The sequence below is a fragment of the Haplochromis burtoni genome, unplaced genomic scaffold (assembly GCF_018398535.1).
Source record: "Haplochromis burtoni strain Fernald_Lab_line unplaced genomic scaffold, NCSU_Asbu1 Contig_285, whole genome shotgun sequence".
Lineage (NCBI taxonomy): Eukaryota > Metazoa > Chordata > Actinopteri > Cichliformes > Cichlidae > Haplochromis > Haplochromis burtoni.
The window spans coordinates 222,467-246,598 of NW_024582646.1; the positions used below are offsets into that span (position 1 = coordinate 222,467).

The 24,132-nt window shown below is 42.3% G+C and overlaps 1 protein-coding gene across 1 annotated transcript in view; it reads left to right on the forward strand.

The window, feature by feature from the left end:
• sptbn5 (spectrin, beta, non-erythrocytic 5) overlaps positions 1–24,132 on the forward strand; it is a 66,295-nt gene that overhangs the window by 13,701 nt on the left and 28,462 nt on the right. Inside the window, exons 17-59 of the mRNA XM_005940981.3 lie at positions 576–791; positions 1,057–1,231; positions 1,837–1,973; positions 2,119–2,331; positions 2,477–2,629; positions 3,407–3,537; positions 3,791–4,042; positions 4,646–4,721; positions 5,101–5,312; positions 5,673–5,922; positions 6,093–6,232; positions 7,034–7,133; positions 7,303–7,473; positions 7,639–7,803; positions 8,335–8,424; positions 8,510–8,646; positions 9,053–9,239; positions 9,406–9,515; positions 10,151–10,241; positions 10,445–10,561; positions 10,712–10,869; positions 11,286–11,418; positions 11,519–11,664; positions 14,280–14,394; positions 15,672–15,782; positions 16,165–16,344; positions 16,538–16,741; positions 17,285–17,434; positions 17,523–17,627; positions 17,836–18,024; positions 18,228–18,383; positions 19,184–19,372; positions 19,457–19,552; positions 19,889–20,010; positions 20,140–20,254; positions 20,747–20,860; positions 21,155–21,276; positions 22,257–22,419; positions 22,494–22,682; positions 23,353–23,430; positions 23,510–23,682; positions 23,781–23,871; positions 23,946–24,092. Coding sequence (XP_005941043.1) covers positions 576–791; positions 1,057–1,231; positions 1,837–1,973; positions 2,119–2,331; positions 2,477–2,629; positions 3,407–3,537; positions 3,791–4,042; positions 4,646–4,721; positions 5,101–5,312; positions 5,673–5,922; positions 6,093–6,232; positions 7,034–7,133; positions 7,303–7,473; positions 7,639–7,803; positions 8,335–8,424; positions 8,510–8,646; positions 9,053–9,239; positions 9,406–9,515; positions 10,151–10,241; positions 10,445–10,561; positions 10,712–10,869; positions 11,286–11,418; positions 11,519–11,664; positions 14,280–14,394; positions 15,672–15,782; positions 16,165–16,344; positions 16,538–16,741; positions 17,285–17,434; positions 17,523–17,627; positions 17,836–18,024; positions 18,228–18,383; positions 19,184–19,372; positions 19,457–19,552; positions 19,889–20,010; positions 20,140–20,254; positions 20,747–20,860; positions 21,155–21,276; positions 22,257–22,419; positions 22,494–22,682; positions 23,353–23,430; positions 23,510–23,682; positions 23,781–23,871; positions 23,946–24,092 — 6,369 coding nt within the window. The remainder of the gene's footprint in view (positions 1–575; positions 792–1,056; positions 1,232–1,836; positions 1,974–2,118; positions 2,332–2,476; positions 2,630–3,406; positions 3,538–3,790; positions 4,043–4,645; positions 4,722–5,100; positions 5,313–5,672; positions 5,923–6,092; positions 6,233–7,033; positions 7,134–7,302; positions 7,474–7,638; positions 7,804–8,334; positions 8,425–8,509; positions 8,647–9,052; positions 9,240–9,405; positions 9,516–10,150; positions 10,242–10,444; positions 10,562–10,711; positions 10,870–11,285; positions 11,419–11,518; positions 11,665–14,279; positions 14,395–15,671; positions 15,783–16,164; positions 16,345–16,537; positions 16,742–17,284; positions 17,435–17,522; positions 17,628–17,835; positions 18,025–18,227; positions 18,384–19,183; positions 19,373–19,456; positions 19,553–19,888; positions 20,011–20,139; positions 20,255–20,746; positions 20,861–21,154; positions 21,277–22,256; positions 22,420–22,493; positions 22,683–23,352; positions 23,431–23,509; positions 23,683–23,780; positions 23,872–23,945; positions 24,093–24,132) is intronic.

Sequence of the window (24,132 nt, forward strand, 5' to 3'; positions counted from 1 at the left end):
GTTCGGAGCCGAAAGAGCCGGTTCTCTAAAAAGAGCCGGAAATCCCAACACTAGTGAATAATGTGTCATTAAAGGCAGAGAAGAAGAAGAGAAGATTGAAAAAAAGCTGTTTTTGTTTAGTGTAGCTTCTTGTTGTCTGTAAACTCCTATCTCTGCTCTCAACAAACACATTTTTGAGGTATTACTGTTTTTTTACAGTTAGTCTAATTATTTTGCAGTCAGATTGTTACCTGTGTGCTGCTGTTATTGTGTAGGTTCTAACAGGGGGCAGGGATAGCTCAGTAGGTAGAGTGGTGGCCCCATGATCGGAAAGTCGGGGGTTCGATTCCCCTGAACAGCTATCCTGAGGTACCCCTGAGCAAGGTAGCGTCCCTACACACTGCTGCCCACTGCTTCACTGAGTGAATGGTTTAAATGCAGAGAGGAGTTTCCCCATGGGGATCAATACAGTTTCTTTCTTTCTTTAACCATCCTGTCACGTATGTTATGTTTTATTTTCTTGTGTGGTCTTTTGGAACCTGCTCTTGATCTCTATAGACATGCTCTAAGACAGTAACCTTTATTTCTCTGACCAGTATTTTGCAGATGTGGAGGAGGCTAACTCCTGGCTAGGTGACAGGAAGCCACTGCTGATAAGCGAGGATCATGGGAAGGACGATTCCAGCACAGCATTGCTTCTGCAGCGCCACCTTCGTTTGGAGAAGGAGATGGCAGCATATGCCTCAGAGATAAAGAGATTGTCAGAACAGTCAAAAACTGCAGCACAGCTGACGGCGCTGACTGCACAGCAGGTCATTCTGCATGCTTTATTTATTGTTTCTGTCAGATAGATTTTCCTAACATTTCTTATGTGTAGTTATTAATGAGTCCTTACTAAAATAATATAACATAGTTGAAAGATGTTTCTCCTATGTGTTCCTTACTTTTTTAATCTTCATTTATTGGCTGTTATAAACTGTGATATCAATAAACTGACAAATAGCTAATATTGGCTCTACAACACTGACTGTGAAAGTAGATGCAAAGCTATAGGCAATATTTCCTCATCCCTTGTAGGCAGAGCCTCAGCAAGGCAAGATGATCCAATATAGCGATTCCTCTGGGGAAGAGGAGAAGGAGTGGCAAGGAGCACGAACCTCACTATCCAGTACCAGAGGTGGGAAGGGCCCTGTAAGCATCCCCCCTCAGAAAGAGGAAATCAAGGCCAAAGTCCGCTTCAGATACAGCAGAGGTACTGGAGTACTTAGTGTCACTGTTGTGTTGCATAGCATGATAAGGAGTGACTGCTACTCATACATGAAAACATAAGCCTATATTCTGCACTAAATAATCTGCCAGCACTACACTGTGTTATTTCATTTCTCATTTTGATACAGAATGCCCATTTTTCTCTTAAAACAGAAATCTTACTCAGGTCAGACCAAGTCACATAAAAAATATTCATTAAATATTTAGGCAAATTTATAGAGATGCTCTTGTTTACAGAGAGGACCAGATAACAGGCCAATTTAAGAGGAAAAATATCATGCATTATGTCCTTCTCTATTAACCATGTCTGAATTTGCTATTTTCTGTAACACAGGCCAGGTTAACACAGGTTTACTCTGTGGTTTACTATGAAGAGCAGTAATCTGTGCTAAAAAAATGATGACAGAAAATAAGGAAAAGCAGATTATGCAGATTATGTAAATTGTAACTGTTTTCATTTTTTCATTTCTAAAATGTAGCCAAGTGTGTTGTGATGAACAGACATGGGCTATATCTGAAATCACACAACAGAAAAACAAATAGTAGATACTTTATTGAAATGTAAAGTATAAACTAACCTGATTTCAGGTCAGTTTACGTGGGACCGCAATGAGATTGTGACCATCATCAGCAGTGAGCCGGATGGAGACAGAGTTGTGGCCAGAGACAGTGGAGGAAACCAGCAGTCCATTCCCAAAACCTACCTGAATATGCTGCCATCCAGTGTATGATCAATACTGAACCAGTTCTTTGGTCAGATTATGAAAATATCACATCTCATTAGTGGACATGCTTTGTTAGTGGGCAGTGTGAAAATAAATTATTATGTATTTTTTTAAAGTGTCAATAACTTTATCACACCCTCTTCAGGTTCCTCCACCCACTCCACCTGCCTCAGCCAATGATATGCCAGAAAGCTCAAGCAAGAAACTGAGTCGTCCTAGGCGAAAACGCTCTATGCGTCGCGGCACAGCTGAGATCCAAACCACATTACTGCCAGACCCCGAGTACCAGAGAGATACTGTGGAGAGCACACAGGGCAGGTTGGACCAAGAGTACAATTTCTTGTACAACCTGGTGAAGGTGAGAGAAAGGAGCAGTATACAGAATATAAACTGTTTACTTAGTTATGTGGGAGGTTGTATTAAGATGACAGATTATTATACAGAAAAGGACATTCAGAGTAGCTGTATTCTAAAATCAGATTTATATTTATATTGGTTTTCAGACAAAGACAAAGAGCCTGGATGAGATACTGCGTCTTCATCGATTTTACAACAGCTGCCATGAGTTTGAGTCATGGATGGAGGATAAGGAGAACATCCTCAACACCTTCAGCACTGATGGTGACAATCTAGCAGTGGTTCAGGCCAAATATGAGGTGAAGACTTCTCCAGAAAAATATTTCCAAACATATCGTACAAGACTTATCCTACAAACTGAAAACAGGGGATCAACTCATCTGGGTGAAACAAATGTCCAAATACCTCATGATTTTTCCAATTTGTTTAATCCTTAAATGCATCTCTTAAAAAATATTAAGACTACGTCACAGCCCATCATTTTGTTCAGTTAAGATCTCAGCATAAACTGTAACAGCAGTCAGGTGTTTCCTTTTGCTGATGGTGGGAAATTTAGCCTTGTGGGTTTACTTATAAATGAGTAAATAATAGCACATGGTGTTGTCGAAGCTGGCTAGATGGATTCTGATACCAACAGATTTGTAGATGAAGATCAACCTTAAGTTAAGCTCATAAATCATATTATTTATTGGGAAGGAGAAACTTTTAACCTCTAAAGCCAGAAAATCACAGGGAAAATACTGGCTTCCAATTGTCACTTCTGTAGGTTAATCAGAAATGAAAAAATGTGGCTTTAGGTAGAATACATCTGATAAGGCAGCAGTTCATATTAAGTGCCACTGAGTTTTCACTGATTTTCTTCTGTAGCATCAATCTTTCGTTTCAGTGATTTTCACCCAAACAACAACTTTTTTTTGTTGCTTTTTTAAATGATTAATTTGAGATTTTTTCTGACTTTTGGACATATTTAAGAGGCCTGATTTTTTTTTATTTTCACTTCTTCAGAATAAACTCAGACAAACTCAGATTCATAAAATATCTGAATACTTTGACTCACCCTTGACTTTCTGTTTTAGAACTTTCTGACTGAGTTAGCGAGCGGACGAGGTCAGCTGGACGATATCATCAAAATGGCAGACGAGCTGGTGAAGAGCCAGCACAGTAAACAGAAAGAAATCCAATCCAGAAAGAGGAGTGTTTCCAAAAGGTGCAAAAAAAGTCCAAATCACTCAAATCAGCACAAGGACCCAGATACACAAACTAGATCCTGTGAAAAAGTGATGTCTCATTGTTACTGTTATTAAAATGACAACAGTGAAGGACCCAGTAACAACGGCTTGCTATTATAGCAACATGCTATAATAAAGTGCCTGGGCAGGACAGCATTTTGGACAGTTTTGGGGCGCCAGACGCTCCTGATGACTGTGTGACAACTGTTCTTGGTTCTTGGTGTGTTGCAGGTGGGATCGGATTCAGCAGCTGAAGGATGACAAAGGAAAGGAGCTGCTGAGTACGGCAGATGTGCAGTCCTTCCTGCATAGCTGCGAGGAGGCTAAAGCTCAGCTGCAGGGTGAGCTGTCCCAGCTTGACGAAGTGGACGTGGGCTGCACCCCCTTCACTCTGCTTGCTGAGGAGAAGAACCAGATTCGGGCCCTTAGAGACATCAAGATGCTTGAGGGCAAGATTGCTTACCTGAAGAGCGTTGCAAAGATGTATGGTCTGATATAGTCTGTGGGATTTTGAGGTGTTCTGCAGTTGTCTCAGTAGTACTTAATTTAATCAAAAACACTTTAAAAGTAATTGATGGTTACAAATATGTTAAGCAACCAACCAATCAATCAATCAATCAATCAATAATAATAATTTTAGAAATGTATGTTGTAATTTGATAGAAATAAGTCATTGTTGTTTTGTATTTGATGTTCATAATGATTCATCAGTGATGTGATATATGTATATAAAGGAAATTAAAAGAGCCATAGACGTGACACTGAAGGTAGCTGCAGTTTTCCTGAGAATAGTTTTGTGAATTACTTTCACATGAATGGGCTCATGGATTGGCCTACACTGGTCTGTACCTTGGTACATGGGCTTTGATGTGTTCATGTGTTCACCGCTCTCCAAATATCTATTACAGATGATAATGGTATCTTACTTTACATTACGAATAACACAGAGCTGCATTAGTCTGAAAGGTTTCAAAGTTAAAACACTTTACATGAACTTCTAGCTAAAAGTGTTTTTTCTAAAGAAACTTCACGGTGGAGTACATCTCCATTCATCTGCACTCAATTTGCTCACATCCTGTGTTACAGGAAGCAGGACTGCAGTCCGGCAGAGAGTGCGGCCATTATGGAGGAGGTTCGAGGTTTGGAGGCTCTGCTGGATCAGGTGACATTTTCCTTCTTTGTTTTAGAGTGACTGGAGTGTAGTAGCCAAGAGTGAAGGTGTTCAAACTTCAGTCTGTGTTCCTACAGAACATCTCTTTTGTGCTTGCAACATTTCGTGTTGATTTGCATTGACACTGACATACTCGACATCATTCTTTTATTAATAAAAGTGAAGATCTCTTATTTTTTGTATGTACAAAGCAGGTGGTATAAGACTGAAAAGGTACAGCGTTTGGGTCATTATAATTAGGTTTGATATTCTGATGAACACAGACTCAGAGGCTGTTACTGTTTTATTATTGTTATATTATTATTAAATGTTTTGAGTAAAAAAATCTAAAATAAAACTACAAACTAAAAAAAAATACATTTTTGTACAGGTGAAATGTCAAGCATCAGACAGACAGCACCAACTGGAGGAGGCCCGCAGGCTGCAAAGTTTCCAGCAGGAGGCCAAGGAGCTAGAGCGCTGGGGGGGTTCAGTTCAGGAACGGCTCCTGCAGGAGGAGACAGCGAGCGATGTGGCCTCGGCTGTCACGCTGCTGGAGCAACACCAGGAGCTGCAACTAGAAATGGAGACACAGAGGAGCAGGTAAATAGCAGAAACTGTGCACAGCATTCAGTGCTTAGTGTGTTGTTGTTCCATTCATTGAATTGCATTCATTTAATTCTATTTAATTCGAAATAAATTAAATCTGCAGCATCAGTAAATTTAAATGCAAAGTGTTTTAGCATTGGTTAATAGGAATTTAAAAAAATTATTATGATTAAAAATTATGCTAAAGAATGTTCAAATCATTAATCCTGTGCACGTATTTTTTTAACTACCATAACGCTTGTCCATAATGAAAGCCATTTCTATCCCCTTCTGACAAAGGGATTGAGAAGATTGGCTCATGGACATCATCATTTAAGTGGACTGTGTCTCTCCCACTGTGTGTGTTTTTGCCAGGCTGAAGGAGATGGAGAACTTAGGGAAATCTCTGCTGCAGGGATCATCCAATGGGAAAATAGGCGGTGTTGACATCCAACAAATCCTTGATAATCTCAGTGCTGAAAGGAGTAGGCTGGAGACGCTGTGGGCTAGTAGAAAGAAGCATTTGGAGCAGGGTGTGGAGCTCCAGAGGCTGAACCAAGAGGGAGACCGGATTGAAGCAGCATTGTCTGGACATGAAGCCCGACTAAAAGTCCAAGATCTTGGGGTGAGGGTGCTCATTTCTCACCTTTTTACATGGTCCAGCTCCTTGAAATGTTACCCTTAAATTTGAATCCTAAATAAGTATTTATAGAAATCTGTGAAATTGCTATAAGATTATAAATAGGATGTTCTATCATAAAAATGTCAAAATAATGATTACATTTATTGATGCAGGACTCGGTAGACAGTGTGCACAGTCTACTGGGGCGACAAGATGAACTTGAAAGTCTTCTTATGGCTTTGGATCAAAGAGTGGATAAATTCACTGAGCGCAGCAAGGAGCTTATCGACCAGCAGCACTTTGCTTCAAAACAGTAAGAAAACACAGCAGAAATTGTTCCATAAAGTGGGCTGTCAACTCCATAATTTAATTCTTATGCTGTACTGGAGTAGCTTTGCATATTTTGCTTTTAAAAATAATCCTTCTTTGCCTAATCTTAAACCTATTTATCATATACTGAGCCATGGCATAGTCCCTACATTCATCCATGTAAACAAGCTGATTTAGTTCCCTTTATGCCAACTTTCTTCTCATGGACTGTTCCCAGCATACAGAAGGTTTTAACAGGGTGGGTGGGACTGCTGTGCTCACAGCCTGATCTCTATACCTGAGTTTAACAAACTGGGGATATAATTTCTGAGGTCATAAAGAAATAAGAGTAGAAGAAGTAAGGGATAAATAGAATTGGTTCTATGAATTGGGTACTATCACTCTGTTTGTAAATCGTTCTACAAGTAGAACACACATCACTGCAAAATTAGCATAATGCAAATCTAAGATAATTAAAGCTCATCTGCTTGCTACTTCAACCTAACAGGAAAGCTTTGATGCAGTATGCACACAGTTTGCAGAGCACCAAGGCTGTTTCTTTTCCATACGACATGAAACCGTGCCATCTAGCTGTCAAATAAATTACAACACCACATGTATACCATCTCTGCTACTTTGATTAAATGGCTTGTGAGGGGTCATGCCAATCATCTTCTCAGGCAGATGGCAGGGAACTGTTTACATTATTAGTTAAATTGTCCCTCTAACAACCAATATGTTCAAGTCAATAACCTTACAATAAACTGTGTCACCAATCTTTAAAACCTCAATGTTTATCTTACAGCATTAAGGAACGGAGCAGGAGCATCCAAAAAGCCAACAGGAGGCTGAAAGAGAGCTGCAGGAAGAGGAGGAACCTACTGCTGGACTCCAAGAAATACCAGGTACTATTGTCAAAATGCTAAAAACAAGAAAACATACTTTACTTTATGTTGTTTATTGTGCCGAGTACCTGCACTGATCATAATATCTACAGGAGAGCGCTCAGATGAATGTTATAAGTTCTTTAATAATAATTATAAGGGTGAATTTGCCTGGTGTTTCGTGTGGCAGGAGTTCCAAAGAGATGTGGATGAGCTGCTGTTGTGGATGGAGGAGAAGTTTAAGGTGGCAGAAGACGAGTCCTACCGAGACCCCACAAACATCCTCTGGAAGCTGAAGAAACATGAAGCGGCTGAGAAGGAGATGCAGGCCAACCAAGTCTGGTTGGATAGACTTGTTCAGGTAAAACACCTCTAACTTTTCACCCAGCATGATGACTTCTGTAGAGGAAACAACAAGTGTTTGACAGTGACTCTGGCAACACATGCACAGTTGCATATATTGAAAAGACGACTTGCACTTTGGTGAGATGTCACCTTCAGTACATATGTGTGTGTTTGTGATAAGCTGGGAGAGGAGATGATTGCTGAAGAGCACTACAACAGTCAGAGCATCAGCAGGAAGTCTTCTCAGCTCACGAGTCGGTGGAAAAGACTACAAGACAAGATGGCTGACAGGGGGGACAGGCTGAGACAGGCGGGGCAGCAGGAGCAGCTGATGGAGCTTTTGCAGGTAAACTACTGATGGAGAAACTGGATAAGACGTTTGTGTGGTCCAGTTCAGTGATGTTGGTGCCTTTTATGGCGTTTTGAGAAAATTACCAGACAAATAATGCTGTCTGTGTAGCCCATCCAAGAAGTTTGTACTTCAGTCTTGATTTGTGAGATTGTAGCATTTATTAATGCTAGGTAATCAGTTAATTAGCACTAATATATGCATGAATGCACTTTGCCAACCTAGCCTACCTGCATTAATTGATAACTTTACACCCCAGCCTCTTGTATGCCTCAAATATGAGCACCACTGGCTCCCAAAAAAGAAAGAAGAACACAGCTTGACTTTGAGACTTCACAAGCCTTTAGGTGACACTATAACTGACCCCTGTCTTTTATATACAGTTCATAGTTTCTGGCCAAATTTAAATTTACACTAATTTTAGAGGTCAACTGGAGTAAAAAATTAAAGACCATCCTTCCCAGGAGAAGTAATTGCTGTCCAAACAGAGCTCCATTCTCAGAAAAATCTTGTACTTTTCCTCCTCAGGATGCCAAACTGAAGATTGAGGCCATCCAGTGGATGCTAAACAATGCTGCCAAAGGTCACGACCTGCGCTCCAGTCGACAGTTGCTGAAGGTGAGGACAGGCCTGCATTGATTTAATGACTCTGGGTTTTACAGTTAGACATCAGTGAGTACTTTGTGTGTGTGTGCTCATGCAGGAGCATCAGCAGCTCGAGCAGGAGGCCAAGGAACTGGCAGAGAAGATCAACTCTATTGTGAGCAGGGCCAAACACCTCGCTTCCAACCACTTTGACTCTCAAAGGATCCTCCAGGAGACAGACGCCTATCTCACTTTGTAAGTTACCTTGAATCTTCAAACAAATAGATATTTGCATTTATTGCATTTAGAGTAACTTCAGTGCATATAAAACCAAGTGCATGGTGAAGAAAAGAAAGGAGTACTAACAAGATCAGGTCAGGGTGTCTCAGCTAAGAAAACGATCTGTTGAAGTAAAATGACAAAAGGCAAAATAACAACAAAAATAAAAGTGGATGACAAGGACGCTCACACGGAGACAAAATCTGAAAGACACAGACACAGATACATAGAATACAATTTCCTATGTCACTTCAGGTTTTATCTGTCATTGTCTCCTTTGGGGTATTTTATTCTGTGTGTAATTAAAAAGTAATAACATAAATACAGTCCAGTGCTCACTTTAGGTTATCATCATCTTGACTTTATAACCTCTGTGTGGCAGATTCAAGTCCCTGCAGAAACCTCTGGACGAGCGTCGAGCACAACTGGAGGCATCTGTGTTGCTGTTTGGATTTTATCATGATGTGGATCTTGAGCTCAACTGGATCTCTGAGCATGTTCCTGCCTCTGGATCTACAGGATACGACAAATCTCTGGCTGGGGCCCTCAGCCTCATGCAGAAACACAAGGCACGAGCTGGGTTGCAGTTCTTTATCTATAAAACCTCCCCCTTTTCCTTCATTTGTTAACTGAGCTGAGAGCTCAGTTGGAATTACAATGGACTCAAGTGATTTGACACATTCACAGGGCTGTGTTTTACTTAACATTTGCTCATGTACTCGTGTGTTAACCCAGGAGCTGCAGGCCGAAGTGAACGCACATAGAAAACACCTGAACCACATTCTGAAGAAAGGGCGCAGCCTAGCCAAATCCAACAAGTCAGAAAGAGAGGCGGTGCTGCAGAGGTGTGGTTGGTTTTTTTTGTCATCAAAAAAAAGTTTCATGTGCATTGGTGCATTGTAGTGAATCTATCTTACGCTGACATTGCTTATAAAATGCATTAAAACTAGAAACCATCACAAAATAAGCATTTACTTAGACAAGGAAAATGGTATGTTAAAGGATAAGTTATAATATAATAAAATTGATAAAACATTATCAAACACATTACCTTAGTCCACCAAATAATGAGAACAAAATTGACACCATTGAATGATCTTGTCCAAATAGCTTGGTAATCACTCCTGTCTTTGAGGCCTAACACTGATGCAAAGATGGGATTGTTTTCAAAACCCAGCACACTGATCTGAAGGAATAAATTTAGCTAATGACATTAAAACGACCAATTCCATGAGAGAAACTGGTCCTTTCTCTAAATGTAGGATTTTTGATTTTTAGACTGCAAAGATGCCATTGGCTCCAATGTATGCAAATGTTTCATAATTTTTGGGAGGGGTTATGTTATATGGCTGGGCACTTGACACAACTTTGAGAAGGTATTTGTCTGTACTGTTCAAGTGATCTGTAATAAGTACAGTCTCAGTTTGGACCAAATGTGTCCTGGCTTTGTGGAGCAGTGTAAATTTCTGCTGTTTTGCAGGTGCGACCACCTCAATACAGAGTGGGAGGAGCTTGAGGATGCCTGCAAAAAGAGAGCAGCTCACCTCAGCAAGGCTATTACCAGAGAACAGGTGAGATGGACAAGGATATTTTATATTGGAGGGAAGTGAAAGTCTTATACTGACACTCCATCATCAAAATACCTTTAAGTAAGACACTTAGTTCTGCAGCTGTCTAACTGGTCATTTAGAGTTAAATTTTGAAGTATTTTATGCTAAACCCAACCAAAACAAAACATAAACTGCTACATTTTCTGTGTGTGCCTCATCTCTAGCTGCTGTTGGACTGCTCAGAGCTGGAGTCCAGACTCGCAGAGATGCTCAGTCTGGTGAACATCGACGATTATGGCAAAAACCAGCTGGCCACACAAAGCCTCATTACTAAACACCAGGTATATCACACACTCTCACTGTGTACACTTTGCTTAGTCGGAAAAGGACCTCATATGATTCCCCTATCGATTCCTGACGAAGAAATCAAAGAACAGCGTGCAGATTGTACAACAACAGAATCAGTAAACAGTGTCCTCGTGTTCGTGCAGGTGCTCGAAGGACAACTGGAGGTGTTGGAAGCTGAAGTAGAGGCATTAGGAGACCAGGTAGAGCAGGCCATTCAGAACTGGAGCCTGGAGGAGCTCAGCAGACCCTACAGTCGAATCAGCAGCCTGAACCAGCAGCTGCAGCACCAGGCTGGACTCAGGTGAGCACACACTCATATTGTTGGATTACTTTCTCTGCTTTTCTCTCACAGATTGTTTTTTGACTCTCTCTCTTTCGTGATATTTTTCCTAATCGTTGTTTGTTTATCTATTTACTGTGTTTTTTTTTTCTTTTTTTTTCCTTTTTTTGTTTGGAAAAAGTGCAATATTTACATAAGCCAGTTGTTAATTACAAAAAATGTAGAAAGAACATACGTATGTGACAGAGAGAAAGACTTATACAGTAAAGTGCTGATCTTTAATATCTTGACCTGCTTCTAGGTGATTTATATCATTTTTCTCCAAACAAAATGATATTAGTTCAGATGATCTGTCTCTGACTTAGCGGTTTTATTGTTGCCTTTTTTTATTGTGTCTGTGTACTTGTGTGACTGACCACCCTAATGTCTCCTGTTAGGGGTCAGAAGCTGAAGGAGGTCCTTCAGCTCCATGAATTCAGACGAGAGTCTTCAGAGCTGGAGGACTGGATGAACCAGCAGAGACAAACAGCTGAGTCTCAGGACCTGGGCAATGATTATCAGCATGTTCAGGTTACATTTCATTGCACAATGATTGTAAATATTAATTCTAGTGTGTTTTTGGAGGCTGAAGGTAGCTGTAGAGTTGTGTGTCTGTGGATTATGCTTGCAGTTGGTTCGAGGGAAGTTTGAAGGCTTCCTGAAGAAGCTGGAGGTTGGCGAGGAGAGACTACAGAACTGCAGAAACCTGGCTGTTCAGCTGATCCACAACAAACACCCACAGAGCTCTGCAATCAAAGACACTCTGCAGCAGCTTAGGTAATCACACAGCCACAGTAGTGAGTCAGTTATTTTATCTGTGAGGCATCCTATTCCTTTTCTTGTTTGTCTTAAATGCTGAAATTGTTGGTTTTGCGTTTCAGTAAGCAGTTTTTATCTGTGTCCGTCCATCCATTCATTTTCTTCCGCTTATCCGGGGTTGGGTTGTGGGGGCAGCAAACTAAGCAGAGAAGCCCAGACCTCCCTCTCCCTGGGCACCTCCTCCAGCTTGTCTGGGGGAACACCAAGGGGACCACCCAAGTGGAAGCCTTATGCCACTTGCCTACGCTTAGAAATTCTGTCCATAAAAAATATGAACAGAATCGGTGACAAAGAGCAGCCCTGGCAGATTCCATCACCCACTGGATGGACTGACTTATTACACTGACTTATTGCCAGATATGCGGTTCAAGCTCTTGCAATCGTTGTATTAGGATCGAATGGGCCAGACACCCCATACTCCCAAAGCACCTCCCACAGGACAAGCCTACAAAACACATGTAGACTGGTTGGGCAAACTCCCATGCACCCTCAATTGTCCTCGAGAGGATAAAGAGCTGGTCCAGTGTTCAATGACCAGGACGAAAATTGCATTATTCCTCCTTTATCCGAGGTTCCACTAATGGACAGACTCTTCTTTCCAGCACCCTGATATAGACTTTCCCAGGGAGGCTGAGGAGTGTGACCCCCTTATAGTTGGAACACACCCTCTGGTTTCCATCTTAAAGATAGGAACTACCACCGTGGTCTGCCAATCCATAGGTACCGCCCCTGATCTCCAAGAAACATTGTAGAGGCGTGTCAACCAAGACAGCCCTACAACATCCAGAGCCTTCACAAGCTCGGGGCAAACCTCATCCACCCCAGGGGCTCTGCCACCAAGGAGTTGTTTAACTGCCTCAGTGACCTCACCCCAGGAGTTTCTCATCCCCAGAATCTGCTTCCTCCATGCCAGTGGGATTAAGGAGGTCCTCGAAATATTCCTTCCATCACCAGACAATGTTTTCAGCTGAAGTGCATGTAGAGCACTGCTTTCGCCTCCTGAGCCTTAGGGTTTGCCGGAACGTCTTCTAGGCAGTCTAGAAGTCTTTTTCCATGGGCTCTGTCACAGTTCTGGGTCATTTTGACCCAGCATTTTGGGTTTCTTATTTTTTGGTTTGACTTTGTATTTTTGGTTATTTTCTTGATCTCTTGTCAGGCTTAGATGATGATGATTATTAGTATTATTATTATTATTTAGTATGTTTCGGTTATTCTTGGTGAGGGATTAGTTCTTAGGTTTGTGTCTCATGTTTAGTGTAGGTTTAGTTCTGTGTCTAGTCTGCGTCTTTGTGTAGTTGTTTCTTGTTTCCTGTTTTATTGTGAAGGTCCATGTCTTATGTGAGTGTATTCAGTTTTGCCTCCCTTGTCTCGTCAATTACTTCCAGCTGTGTTCCCCACCTGTGTGTAATCTCCCTGTGTTCTTCTGTGTGTATTTGAGTCGTGTCTTCTTATGTTGTAGTCACTGGTCTGTCTGTTAATCTCCTGTTAATCTCCCGTGTATCAACTGCGTGTGTCCCCCTGCTATCAACCTTCATGTGCCTCCGCTCACCCTTGTTTGTGTTCATGTTTAGTAGTTTATTTTCCCAGTATTGTTTGCCATTTTCTACTTGTGATTTATTTTTACAATAAACCTCCTTCACACCTCCACAAGTGCCTGCACTTGGATCCTCCTTTATTATTCTCCACACAGCTCATTCTATTCGCCATGACAGGCTCTCCGAACGGCTCGTACATCTAAGTTTTTGCTTCAGCTACTGCACGAGTTGGCCTCTCCGTACCTATCAGCTGGGTCCAAAGTCCCACATGCTAACCAAACCCAATAGGACTCCTTAAGCCTGGTGGCTCTCCTCACCTTTGGTGGTCCATCATTCAGTTGAGGGGTTGAAACCACGACAGGCACCAACCACATTGCGGCCACACCTCAGCCACTGCTTGGGCTGCCGGAGGTGTGAGTTGAAGATCTCGTGGACTGGCGCCTAAGGCGTTCTCAGCAGACCCTCACTATATATTTAGGTGCGCCAGGTCTGTCCATAATCCTCCCCCGCCACCTGATCCAACTCACCACCAGTTGGTGGTCAGTTGACAGCTCAGCCCCTCTCTTGTGTCCAGAAAATATGACTGCAGGTCTGATGATACTTTAACAAAATCAATCACTGACCTTGGCCAGGGCCCAAGCTGTGTGTTGAGATGAGCCCGACTATATCTAGCTGGTATCTCACACATAACTCAGGCTCCTTCCCCACCAGAGAGGTGACATGCGATGTCCCAATCGCTAGTCTCGGTAGACTGGGATCGGTCCACCAGGGCCTCTGCTCCTGGCCGCCACCCAACACACATTTGCACCCGACCCTACGGTGCCTCTGGCGGGTGGTGGGCCCATATCCCTTTTTCCTGGCCAGGCCAGGGCTAAGACACTTGCCCTCGGGCACCCTGCCCTTGTCTGGTTCCAAGGCGGGGCCCTGGTAACCCTATCCCGGGAAGGGTGAACTGTTCCCTCGATCTTCCGCTCATAGGGGTCCTTTGAATCGCTCTTTGTCCACCTTATGTTAGTTTTGATATTTATGTTTCTGCAGTGCATCCTGGGAAGATTTGAAAAGCTTGGCCAAGGAGCGTCAGGATCAGCTACAGAAAGCTGAGGAATGTCACCGCTTTTACCAAGACCTGAGTGATGCGCTAACTCTCATCCAGGTAGCTATGTTCATGTAGAAACTGCTGTCTGACTCCTAGACATGTCAGCTGGGTTTAGATCTAATTACTTTGAAGACATCAGATCCCATGAATGGATTATGGCATTGAAATATGGAAACATAAAATGGAAGATGGAAGACAGCACACCCATCAGAAGCACGCTCATTCAGTTCAGTTCAGTTCAGAAGAATGAAGAACTGTTAATAAGAGGAAGGGGACTGGCTGTCCTCCCCTAAATTATTATAGAAAATAAGACATTCTGATTTGGTTTTAGGATTATCTGTGAAAGATGGGAGATAAAGTGTACATCTATAGATGGAACCAAAGAAGGAAAACACTGCAGTGCTAAACTTTGAGATATCATTCAGATCACACAAATATAAAGCGTTTAGCTTGTTTGGCACGAACCTAACCAGCCCCGCCTCAGTAAACCACAATGAGAACAGGCCAAGAAACATGGAGGTGGGAGGGAGCTGACAGCTGGAGCTGTAAAAGTTTGAAAGGTGCAAAAGAGATTGCATTTATAGAAACGCTATGGTGTACAAAAACTAAACCCCATCCAGCAACATAGACACAGCTGTAAAGAATTTCACTTCATCTATTTGTCATTGTATCTGAAGTACAAAGAACAGAAGGAAGATTAAAAGTCCAGATCATAGACTATACATGAAATGTGAGCATCAAGTAAGTCTGGTTATCAATCTACATCAATAAATGGTATGGTTGCAACACAAGGATAGACATACAGTATCTGTTGATTATTAGTAGCTAACAGACTAAAAACCACTCGACACAGCTGAATCCTATTTCACAGTTACACTACACAGCTGTCATTTTCTACTTTATGGGATAATGTTTTTTTTATCCATCCATCCATCCATCCATTCGCTTCCGCTTATCCTTTCCAGGGTCGCGGGGGGCGCTGGAGCCTATCCCAGCTGTCATGGGGCGAGAGGCGGGGTACACCCTGGACAGGTCGCCAGTCTGTCGCAGGGCTAACACATAAGGACAGACAACCATTCACACTCACATTCACACCTAGTGGCAATTTGGATTATCCAATTAACCTATCCCCACAAGCTGCATGTCTTTGGACGGTGGGAGGAAGCCGGAGTACCCGGAGAGAACCCACGCAAACACGGGGAGGACATGCAAACTCCACACAGAAAGACCCCGGCCTGATGGTGGAATTGAACTCAGGACCTTCTTGCTGTGCGGCAACAGTGCTAACCACCCTGTGCAACACTTAAAACGTCTGTTCCTGTCTCTCTTTGTAGGAGCGACACAAAAGCATCCCTGACGATGTGGCAAAGGATTTGCATGGAGTGACATCACAGCTGAGGAAACATGAAGCCCTGCTCCTTGAGCTTGCCACCACAGAGGAACAGGTGATAAAGTGCTAAATTTGTTGACCAAGGACATCATATAGTTAAGAAAAGATGTTTAACATCTGATTCAGCTTAAATGAAAAGATCACCATGGAAACAGTCTCTTATGGGTTGTTAACAGGCTAGGGAGCATTTCTAAAGTGGTTTACAGTCAGTCTAACCTACAGAATGTATTTTTCTGCCCAGTGATACATAAAATCACTCTGAAGGGCGGCATTTCTGACATCATTGCTACAGAAATGTAGCAGAAGGAAAATCTGTTCAATACTCACTGATGATGAGCTCAATAAGACAGAGTGGAAGATGCTGTCTGACAAAATGACAAAGTGCCATTGGATGGAATGAGACATCTTAATGTATCTTATCTCTTTAATTTCTATAGTTTCAAGAGCAGCTGGACTCTGTTGACTCTGTCCTGGAGCTTTGCACGCCCGAACTGAGTGTTCGCCTACAGAAAGTGCAGGACGAGGTGGTGGAACGGTGGGAGGAGCTGCGACTTCTTGCTGAGAAGAGAGAAGAGGAGCTCAAGCGGGCTTCCCAGCGATATCAATTCCTTAGCATGGTGAGGACAGATAGATACAGGATGCAGGTCTGAAAGTCTAAAGTAGTACTTCCTTGAGTTGTTCAGTAGATGTTTTGCATCTTTTTGTGGAGGTTTTTCAAGTGTATTTAGGTATAAGGGGAATTTTATCCATTTGGATTTTGTCCCCAACAATGAGCTTACTTCTGTCATCTTCCCCACTCTTCTTCTTCAGGTGCAAGACTACTTCCTGTGGTGCAGCCAGCTGATCAGCGCAATGGCAGTTGAGGAAAGCATCAGTGATGTGGCTACCGCTGACCTCCAGCTGGCTCAACATCAGCAGTTATGGGCTGAGATGGAGGCAAGACAGGAGACCTACCAGCAAGCTCTGGACATGGGAGAAGAGCTGCAGACACAGGACAAAAGCAACCAGAAGGAGGTAAGGAGGAGAAGTAAGATTTTGGAGACTCTGGGGATAGCTATATGGCACTTTTCTCATTTTATGGAATACAAACAGAAAATAAAAGAAAGAAAAGTCTGCAAGACCAGAAAGCAGATTAAAAAATACAGAAAATCACAACTTCATTGTACCCTTCAAGCACTGTCCAAAACACATTGTGTGCATGAAAGGATTTGAGATGCTGAAGCAAACTCATCTCTGGAGATCAGCTTGGCTTTAATCATTAAGCTCATCTGTTGTGGCCTAGAGTCATATTCTGATTGATTTCAGAAATAATCATAAAGTTACAGTTACCATTTACCTATTAATGAAGTCCATGTTTGATAAGTATAGAAAGAGTTTGTTATCCCAGGGTGAGGAGGGGGTTCGGGTCCTGGGATAACAAGGGATAACAGCTCTTTAAAAAAGAGCTTAGCCTTAAGATGAGATGAATCTGAATTTTTTTTTTCACTGTTGTAAGGTAGACATTGATACAGTCTAGTCAGAGAAATTAGACTTTTTGTTGGGTGATGATTCTCTTAGGTGTTGGAGAAGATGGACGCTCTCCAGTCAGAGAGAGAAAAACTGGAGGAGAACTGGAAGAAGAAACAGAGCTGGTTAGAAACTGTTCACCTGGAGCAGATCTTCTACAGAGACGTCAACAGCATGGAGAAGATGTCCAACTCACAGGAGGTACACCTGCTGTATTCGTTCAAGAAAAAAACCCTGCAAAATAATGATGATACCATTGATGGTGAAAACTTCTGTCATGTCTCCACAGATCCTGCTGAAGAACAGCACTCTGGGAAATACTGTGGATGAGACAGAAGGTTTGATCAAACGCCATGAAGCTTTTGAGAAGCTGCTCAGCTCGCAGGAGGACAAGGTCTGTACTCCTTCTGAGGGTTGGTCCTTTCCCCTACAGTTAAAACAAAATGCACAGCTTCTTTAAAGTCAATTGGAAAAACTAAACCATTTAGTGACATGCTGAGGTAGAGTGAATGATAATACTCTACATTTTATAGTAATTACCACTTTCTACCTTGGTTGAGCCCCTGCTCATTTAAATCTACACTTCCCGCTCTCTGTTCCAGCTGTCATCTCTGAAGGAGTTGGCTGAACGTCTGAGGAAACAGCTGAGCAAAAAGAAGAGCGGACAAGTCAAAACCAGACTTAAAGCTCTCCTCCAGAGACGAGAGAAAATTAAAGAGCTTTCTGCCAAACGTGGGGAAGAGCTGGAGCTTTCCAGGCGTCTGTGCATTTTCAACCGAGATGTCGCAGAGGTAACTTGCTAACCAGTCAGAACACTGGGCAATGTTTGGTAGCTGGATCCCCAAATATCTTTAAGGTTTTTACAGTGTTAAAAAATAAGGTGTGATTGACGATAACTGACAAATGAAAAAACTCAGATGGGTCTGATTTCCAGTTCAATTCTCTGTTTATAACACTGTTTAACCGTCCATCTACTTCTGTTTCTGTGCGTCAGGCAGAGGAGTGGGTGTCTGAGCGGATGCAGAAGATGGCAGAGGACAGTAAAGCTGACCTCAGCAACCTGCAAACCAAGATGAAACTCCTGCAGAAACATCAGGTGTTTGAGGCTGAAATCCTGGCTCACCATGAGATCATCAGTAATGTACTTTTGGTAAGAACAGCTCGAGGGCCAGCAGTAGGGCAAATTAATATGAAACCACAATAACAGAAAAGATTCAGCGGGAGTGAAAAGATCTGGGAGTGATCTACTAAAAACGTGCAAACATATGAGCAGATTTTATTTCAGTAATAACTAACATGAACAGACCTGCTGAAGGTGTAAGTAATCTGCCAAAAGAATAGCTTTGTGAACACAGGTTGCTCGCATGCCATGAAATAACCGCTGCTTTATTGCCAAAAAAATCCACCATATGAACCTAGACTCGAGGTTGTAAGGCTGAGCTATTTATTAAAGTGAAAGGAAAAAAACACACATGGCCACATATGTACAAAGACAGGTGGATATGTAATGCAGCACATGAAGAGAATACAAGAAAAGCTACCCCCCCCCCCCAAAAAACAAACAAACAAACAAACAACAACAACAAAACAAAACAAAACAAAAAAACAAAAACACAAGAGCTGGTCATGTTGCACAGTTCTGTGTGTGCACATTGCTGAGTAAAGACACAATTAATATTGCCATGTAGCTAATAGTAAATCTGACTCCAAGTGGAAAAAAGTGGAAAACATGTACAGCAGTAATGCCACTTAACTTGATTGTTTGACGTGATTGGACACAAAGAGGTGAGATGATAAGATGAAATGTTAATATGGATCTTTTTTTAAATTTACCTTTCAGAATTACCACTTACAGACATGATTTAGTGAACCTGTCAGTGTTGGTTAGATTCAGCTTTGTGCCTTTGTGTCAAACATCTACATGCAGCCTGCTTTGTTCTTTGCTTCTAGGCTGGGGAAGAACTTGTATCTCTTCACCTGAGGTCCAAAGAGGTAAAGAAGAGTGCAGCCACACTCGAGCTTCACTGGGAAGAGCTGAAGAAGGCTGTGGCTATCCGTGGCAAAGCTCTGGAAGATAACAGAGCCTTCCTGGAGTACCTCCAGAAGGTGGAGGAGGTGGAGGCCTGGATCAGACAAAAGGTAGAGCACAGATAAATGGATGGAAGTGCATTGCTGTTAACATGGGGACATTTGTTACTTTACGTCTGTGACTCTGTGTTTCAGGAGGTTATGATTAATGTTGGAGATGTTGGAAAGGACTATGAACATGGAGTCCAGCTGCTGAAGAAGCTCAGTGAGTTCAGGGGAAGTGAAGATAAGGTAAGTAAACTTATGTTGTTCCAACGTGAGCTGTGAGAAACTACAGCTATGCTAGGCTGCAATGATAGTTACACAAGACACAGAGCTCAGTGTTTGATGACTCAACCTTTTGATGGCAATAGTGAAGTCGGACAGGGCCTCTATATACCACAAACAGGGAGAAGATGAAGAACACTGCTTTTAAATGCTTTGCTCTCTAGTCTTCTCCTCAAACAGGATACGAAGAGCTTAACATGACTAACATTACTGATATTATAGAAGGAATAGCTCAAACTGACCACAAGCCACACTGTTTTAATATGTCTGAAAAGTGACAGCCAAATCTGTAATCTGCAGGACGTGACAGTGGATGATGCTCATATCAAAGCCATCAACAAACTGGCAGCCAAACTAGAAAAAAGACAGAGTGCTGAGGAACTGGTGACTGTGACAAAGAGGAAGCAGCAGCTCAATGAAAGGTAACGTGTCTGAAGATCTTCCACTTTCAACCCAGAACTTTCTTGCTGTGAGGCAACAGTGTTGACCAGCGCACAAACTACTTTCTGTGGCTTTCTAAATAATGCATCAAAGTGGTTCTTCTCCTCCAGGTGGAGCAAATTTCACGTTGATCTGAATAATTACAAGAACCAGCTCGAAGAAGCTCTGGTGGTCCACAGTCTCATCAGAGAACTGGAGGAGGTCAGAGACAGAGCTAATGAAAAGGTCAGGCAACTGTTTTTTTAACCTTGATGCTGCACTTCTAAAACACAAAATTATTACACTGTAAAAAATTGCACACTGTGAAAAATGTCAGCAAAAACAGAATGCAGTGATTTGGAAATCTCATAAACTCATACAGTATTCACAAAGGAACATGAAAACAACATTCATCTAAAACTCCAGCAAATGGTCTCCTCAGCTGCCAGATGGACTGTAGTTAAAAGAAGTCAGGATGCTGCACAGTGATAAACATTGCAATGTTCTAACTGTGTTGAAATGCTGGACCTGAGCTGATGTACTCACCTTTAATCCTGTCCGTCCTTCGTCACTCCCAGTCAGAATCTTAACATCTTTTCTATTTTTTATTGTGAATAAAATATGGGCTAATGAGATTTGCCAGTCATTGCATTCTGTTTTATTTACATTTGCCCCAGCATTGCAACTTTTTTGGAACTTGGTTGGTATTTTGAAAAGGTTCCTCCTCGCTCTCTTTAGATGCTGCTGCTGCAGGATCAGGATTGTGGCTGCGATGTGGACAGTGTAGAAAACCTGATTAGACGCCACGAGGAAATAGAGAGAGAGACTGGAGTTATCCAAGATAGAGCAAAGGTGAGGCACCCAAGGCTGCAACTGATATGTTCATTCTTGACTTTAGGAATTGTAACTGGAAAGCTTGCATGTAAGCTTGGTACCTGTTCATAAAGATGGTCACAAGTAGATGTTAAATAGATTAAAAACAAGACAAAAAAGAAAACCTTGACAGATGGAAACAAAAATCAGATGAATCTAATCTTGTTAAAACACACTTTCATCAAAAAACTAAATGCAGTTTTATAAGTCCATCTCATTTGCCAAATTACCACCTCTATGACTAAAATGACTGACTTACTTCTGTCTCATCAGTCTCTGGAAGAAGGCTTGTTGGGTGATGTGAGTGCTCAGTCAGTGATGAGCGACAAGCTGAAGACCAAACAGAAAGAAGTCCAGAAGACTCTGAAAACTTTGGACAAGGAACTCAAACACAGGTAACTTTAATCTACTATTAGAAGCAACAGTGATTTCAATTATTTTAATTGCTGAAAGTTTTCAAAGATCAAAGCATCTAGCAATTAACAGTGAAATAACTATGTAGGCACCAATGAAGTTTGCCAATGTTTTCTTTGCCATCTCTATACCTTGTCTAAAATCAAGCAGTCTGGCAAATTCCTTGAATTCCTCGCAGGATTGTCACTCACCACTTTATCTAGGCTACCGAGCAGCTTTTGAATTATCTGTGTGATTGTTGTTGATGGAAAGTGTGGTATTTCCAAAACCATGGAGTAGCAATCTGTGATTATCAGGTTGTGTTGGTGCTTACCCTCACATTGATCCATAGCAACTTTTCCAGGGTTGTTCTGGGAGCAGCTTGGATATTGAGTTTAGTTTAATTAGTTTAGATACGAGAGGTTCTTTGGGTTGACTTTTCAATTCATAGCACACAGGTAGAGCACGGTCTTTACCTGTGCTCGTCTTTCGGTGCAGCTCTGTGTAGGCAGCTGTTGTTTTATCGTTTCATCCATTTTGCTGGTGGGTGCAGGAATCCCGTCCAACACTAGCCACACAGAATGCCACACGCACTGAGTGTTAGCCAGAGGGCTAGGTGACAGGTTGTGATAAGCGTTTTCACTTTAGCATACTCCTATACTGGATTCTCATGTCTAAAATCATGGGAACATGTTGGGACTGTAGTTGCACACTGTTCCAGCTGTGGTATGTAATGAGAGGTACTGGACTAGCTGAAGCTCGGTCTGTCTAAACTAGCTAGGCCATCGAGGTATCCCTCAAACTTTCTACAAACCCACACACCTACTAAAGGCTTTTTTTCTCCTCCCACCAAGCATGCAACATGTTAACCACTGGACTTTTAGAGGCCCAACAGTGTTTTACATGAGTAAAAAACAAAGATATGGATAGTGATCAGAAGAACTCCCTCAGGAAAAACTCAAGAAGAAATGGTCTTTTTCAGAAAAGAAAAGCTGCAGGAGGCTCACCAGTTGCAGCTTTTCAAGGCTAACCAGCGCCTCCTGCTGGAGTGGAGTCTCAAACAGAGCAGTGAGATGGCAGAAAAGGGACTTCCCAAGACCAGAACAGAGGCTGACCGGCTCATTGTGGAGCATCAGGACTGGAGGGTGAGCACTGTGGCTTACTTAAACTTTACTACCTTAATGAAGTAAATGCCAATTTTAAACTTTGCTGTTTTTAGACGGAGATTGACGCTCGTGCTGAACGCATCGACTCTGTCAGGGACTTTGGTCTGGGTCTCATCCGGTCTGGTCACAGCTCTAAGTCAGAGATCCAAAAGGCTTTGAACCAGCTAGAGGAAGCTAAAGCTGGACTGGACCGAGCCTGGTTGAACCGTAACATAACCTTGGAGCAGGCCCGTACACTACAGGTGACACAGCAGCGGCCCCCAAAATAATTTAATATGACTTTTTGATGTGAATAATTAATTAATATAGTCTCATTCATATTTATAAGTATATTTGCAAAATTAATTTGCTGAATAAATGTCAGATTTAATTAAAAATAAATATATTTCATGTATTGTAAGTTAACCTGGTCCTCTTAGCATTACACTGAATAATCCTTAATATAATTGACGAGATCAGACAAGATCGGGCGTTCTCAGGGTGGTATGGCTGTTCTGTGACTGCAGCTCAGGCGGTAGGGCAGGTCATCTACTGATCCTCCTTCAGTCTGCATGCCAAGTATCCTTGGGCAAGATACTAACCCCAGATTGCTCTCCCCGATGCTACATTTGCTATGAATGGTAGTTAGGAAGCACTAAGAACCTTAGAAGACAGTGCTTGTGTGATTGGATGAATGTGGCATGTTGTATAGAGTGCTGTGAGTACTCTGGGAGAGTAGAAAAGTGCTATATAAGAATCAGTCCATTTACCATAATTGACACATATGATTGAGCTACTTTACATAACTGAAAAGTTTCAGCTACCTTAGCTAGGTGGATTTTGTGCCTTCTTGTAGTTAGACATAAGACAACTATGAGACACAGCTTTAGCAGTCAGATTAGCTTATGCTGAGCTCTTCTCTGTATCCTTCAGATCTTCCTGACCTCTGTAGAACAATGTGAGAGCTGGCTCAACAACAGTGAAGCCTTCCTGTCCAATCAGGACCTCGGGGTACGGATGATTTGCTTCAGAATCATACATATATAGGAAAGTACTCTTATGCTGTGAAAGCAACCTATTCCTTTTGCAGAGCTCAGTGACAGAGGTAGAAACACTGCAGAGGAAGCAGATTCAGTTTGAGGAAGCCCTGGAGGCTCAGGGAGACCAGCTGGACCAGGTAGAGAAGCTGGCCCAGGAGATGATCCAACAAAAGCACTATGATGCCAACAACATCAGAGCAAAGAGCAAAGCACTGACCACCAGGTAGTCATCAGACATCTCAGCCACACACTTTCCAATTAAAGCAAGTAGCTGGAAATAATGTTTTGACTCCTGCTTGCTCACCTGCTGTGTTTGCGCAGGCGGAGTCAGTTGCAGCGGCAGAGCAGATCTCGTTACAAAGCTCTGGATCAATCCCTCCAGCTGCAGCAGTTCTTGTCCAGCAGCTACCAGGTAACTTTCTGAACTCTGCTGAAGCCTAATTTGTATTGTTCTTCAGGGGTCTATAGCAAATTTGTGTTTTCCAGGTATGTGTGTGGCTGAATGAGCGTAACGCTATAGCACTGGATGAAAACTGGAGGGAACCAAACAACCTTCAGGCAAAGCTGTTAAAACATCAGAGCTTTGAAGCAGAGATCCTCGGCAACCGCTACAGGGTGGAAACCCTCACTAAGGTGGATTTTCTTAAGTGTCTGTGTATTTCCCTGATTACAG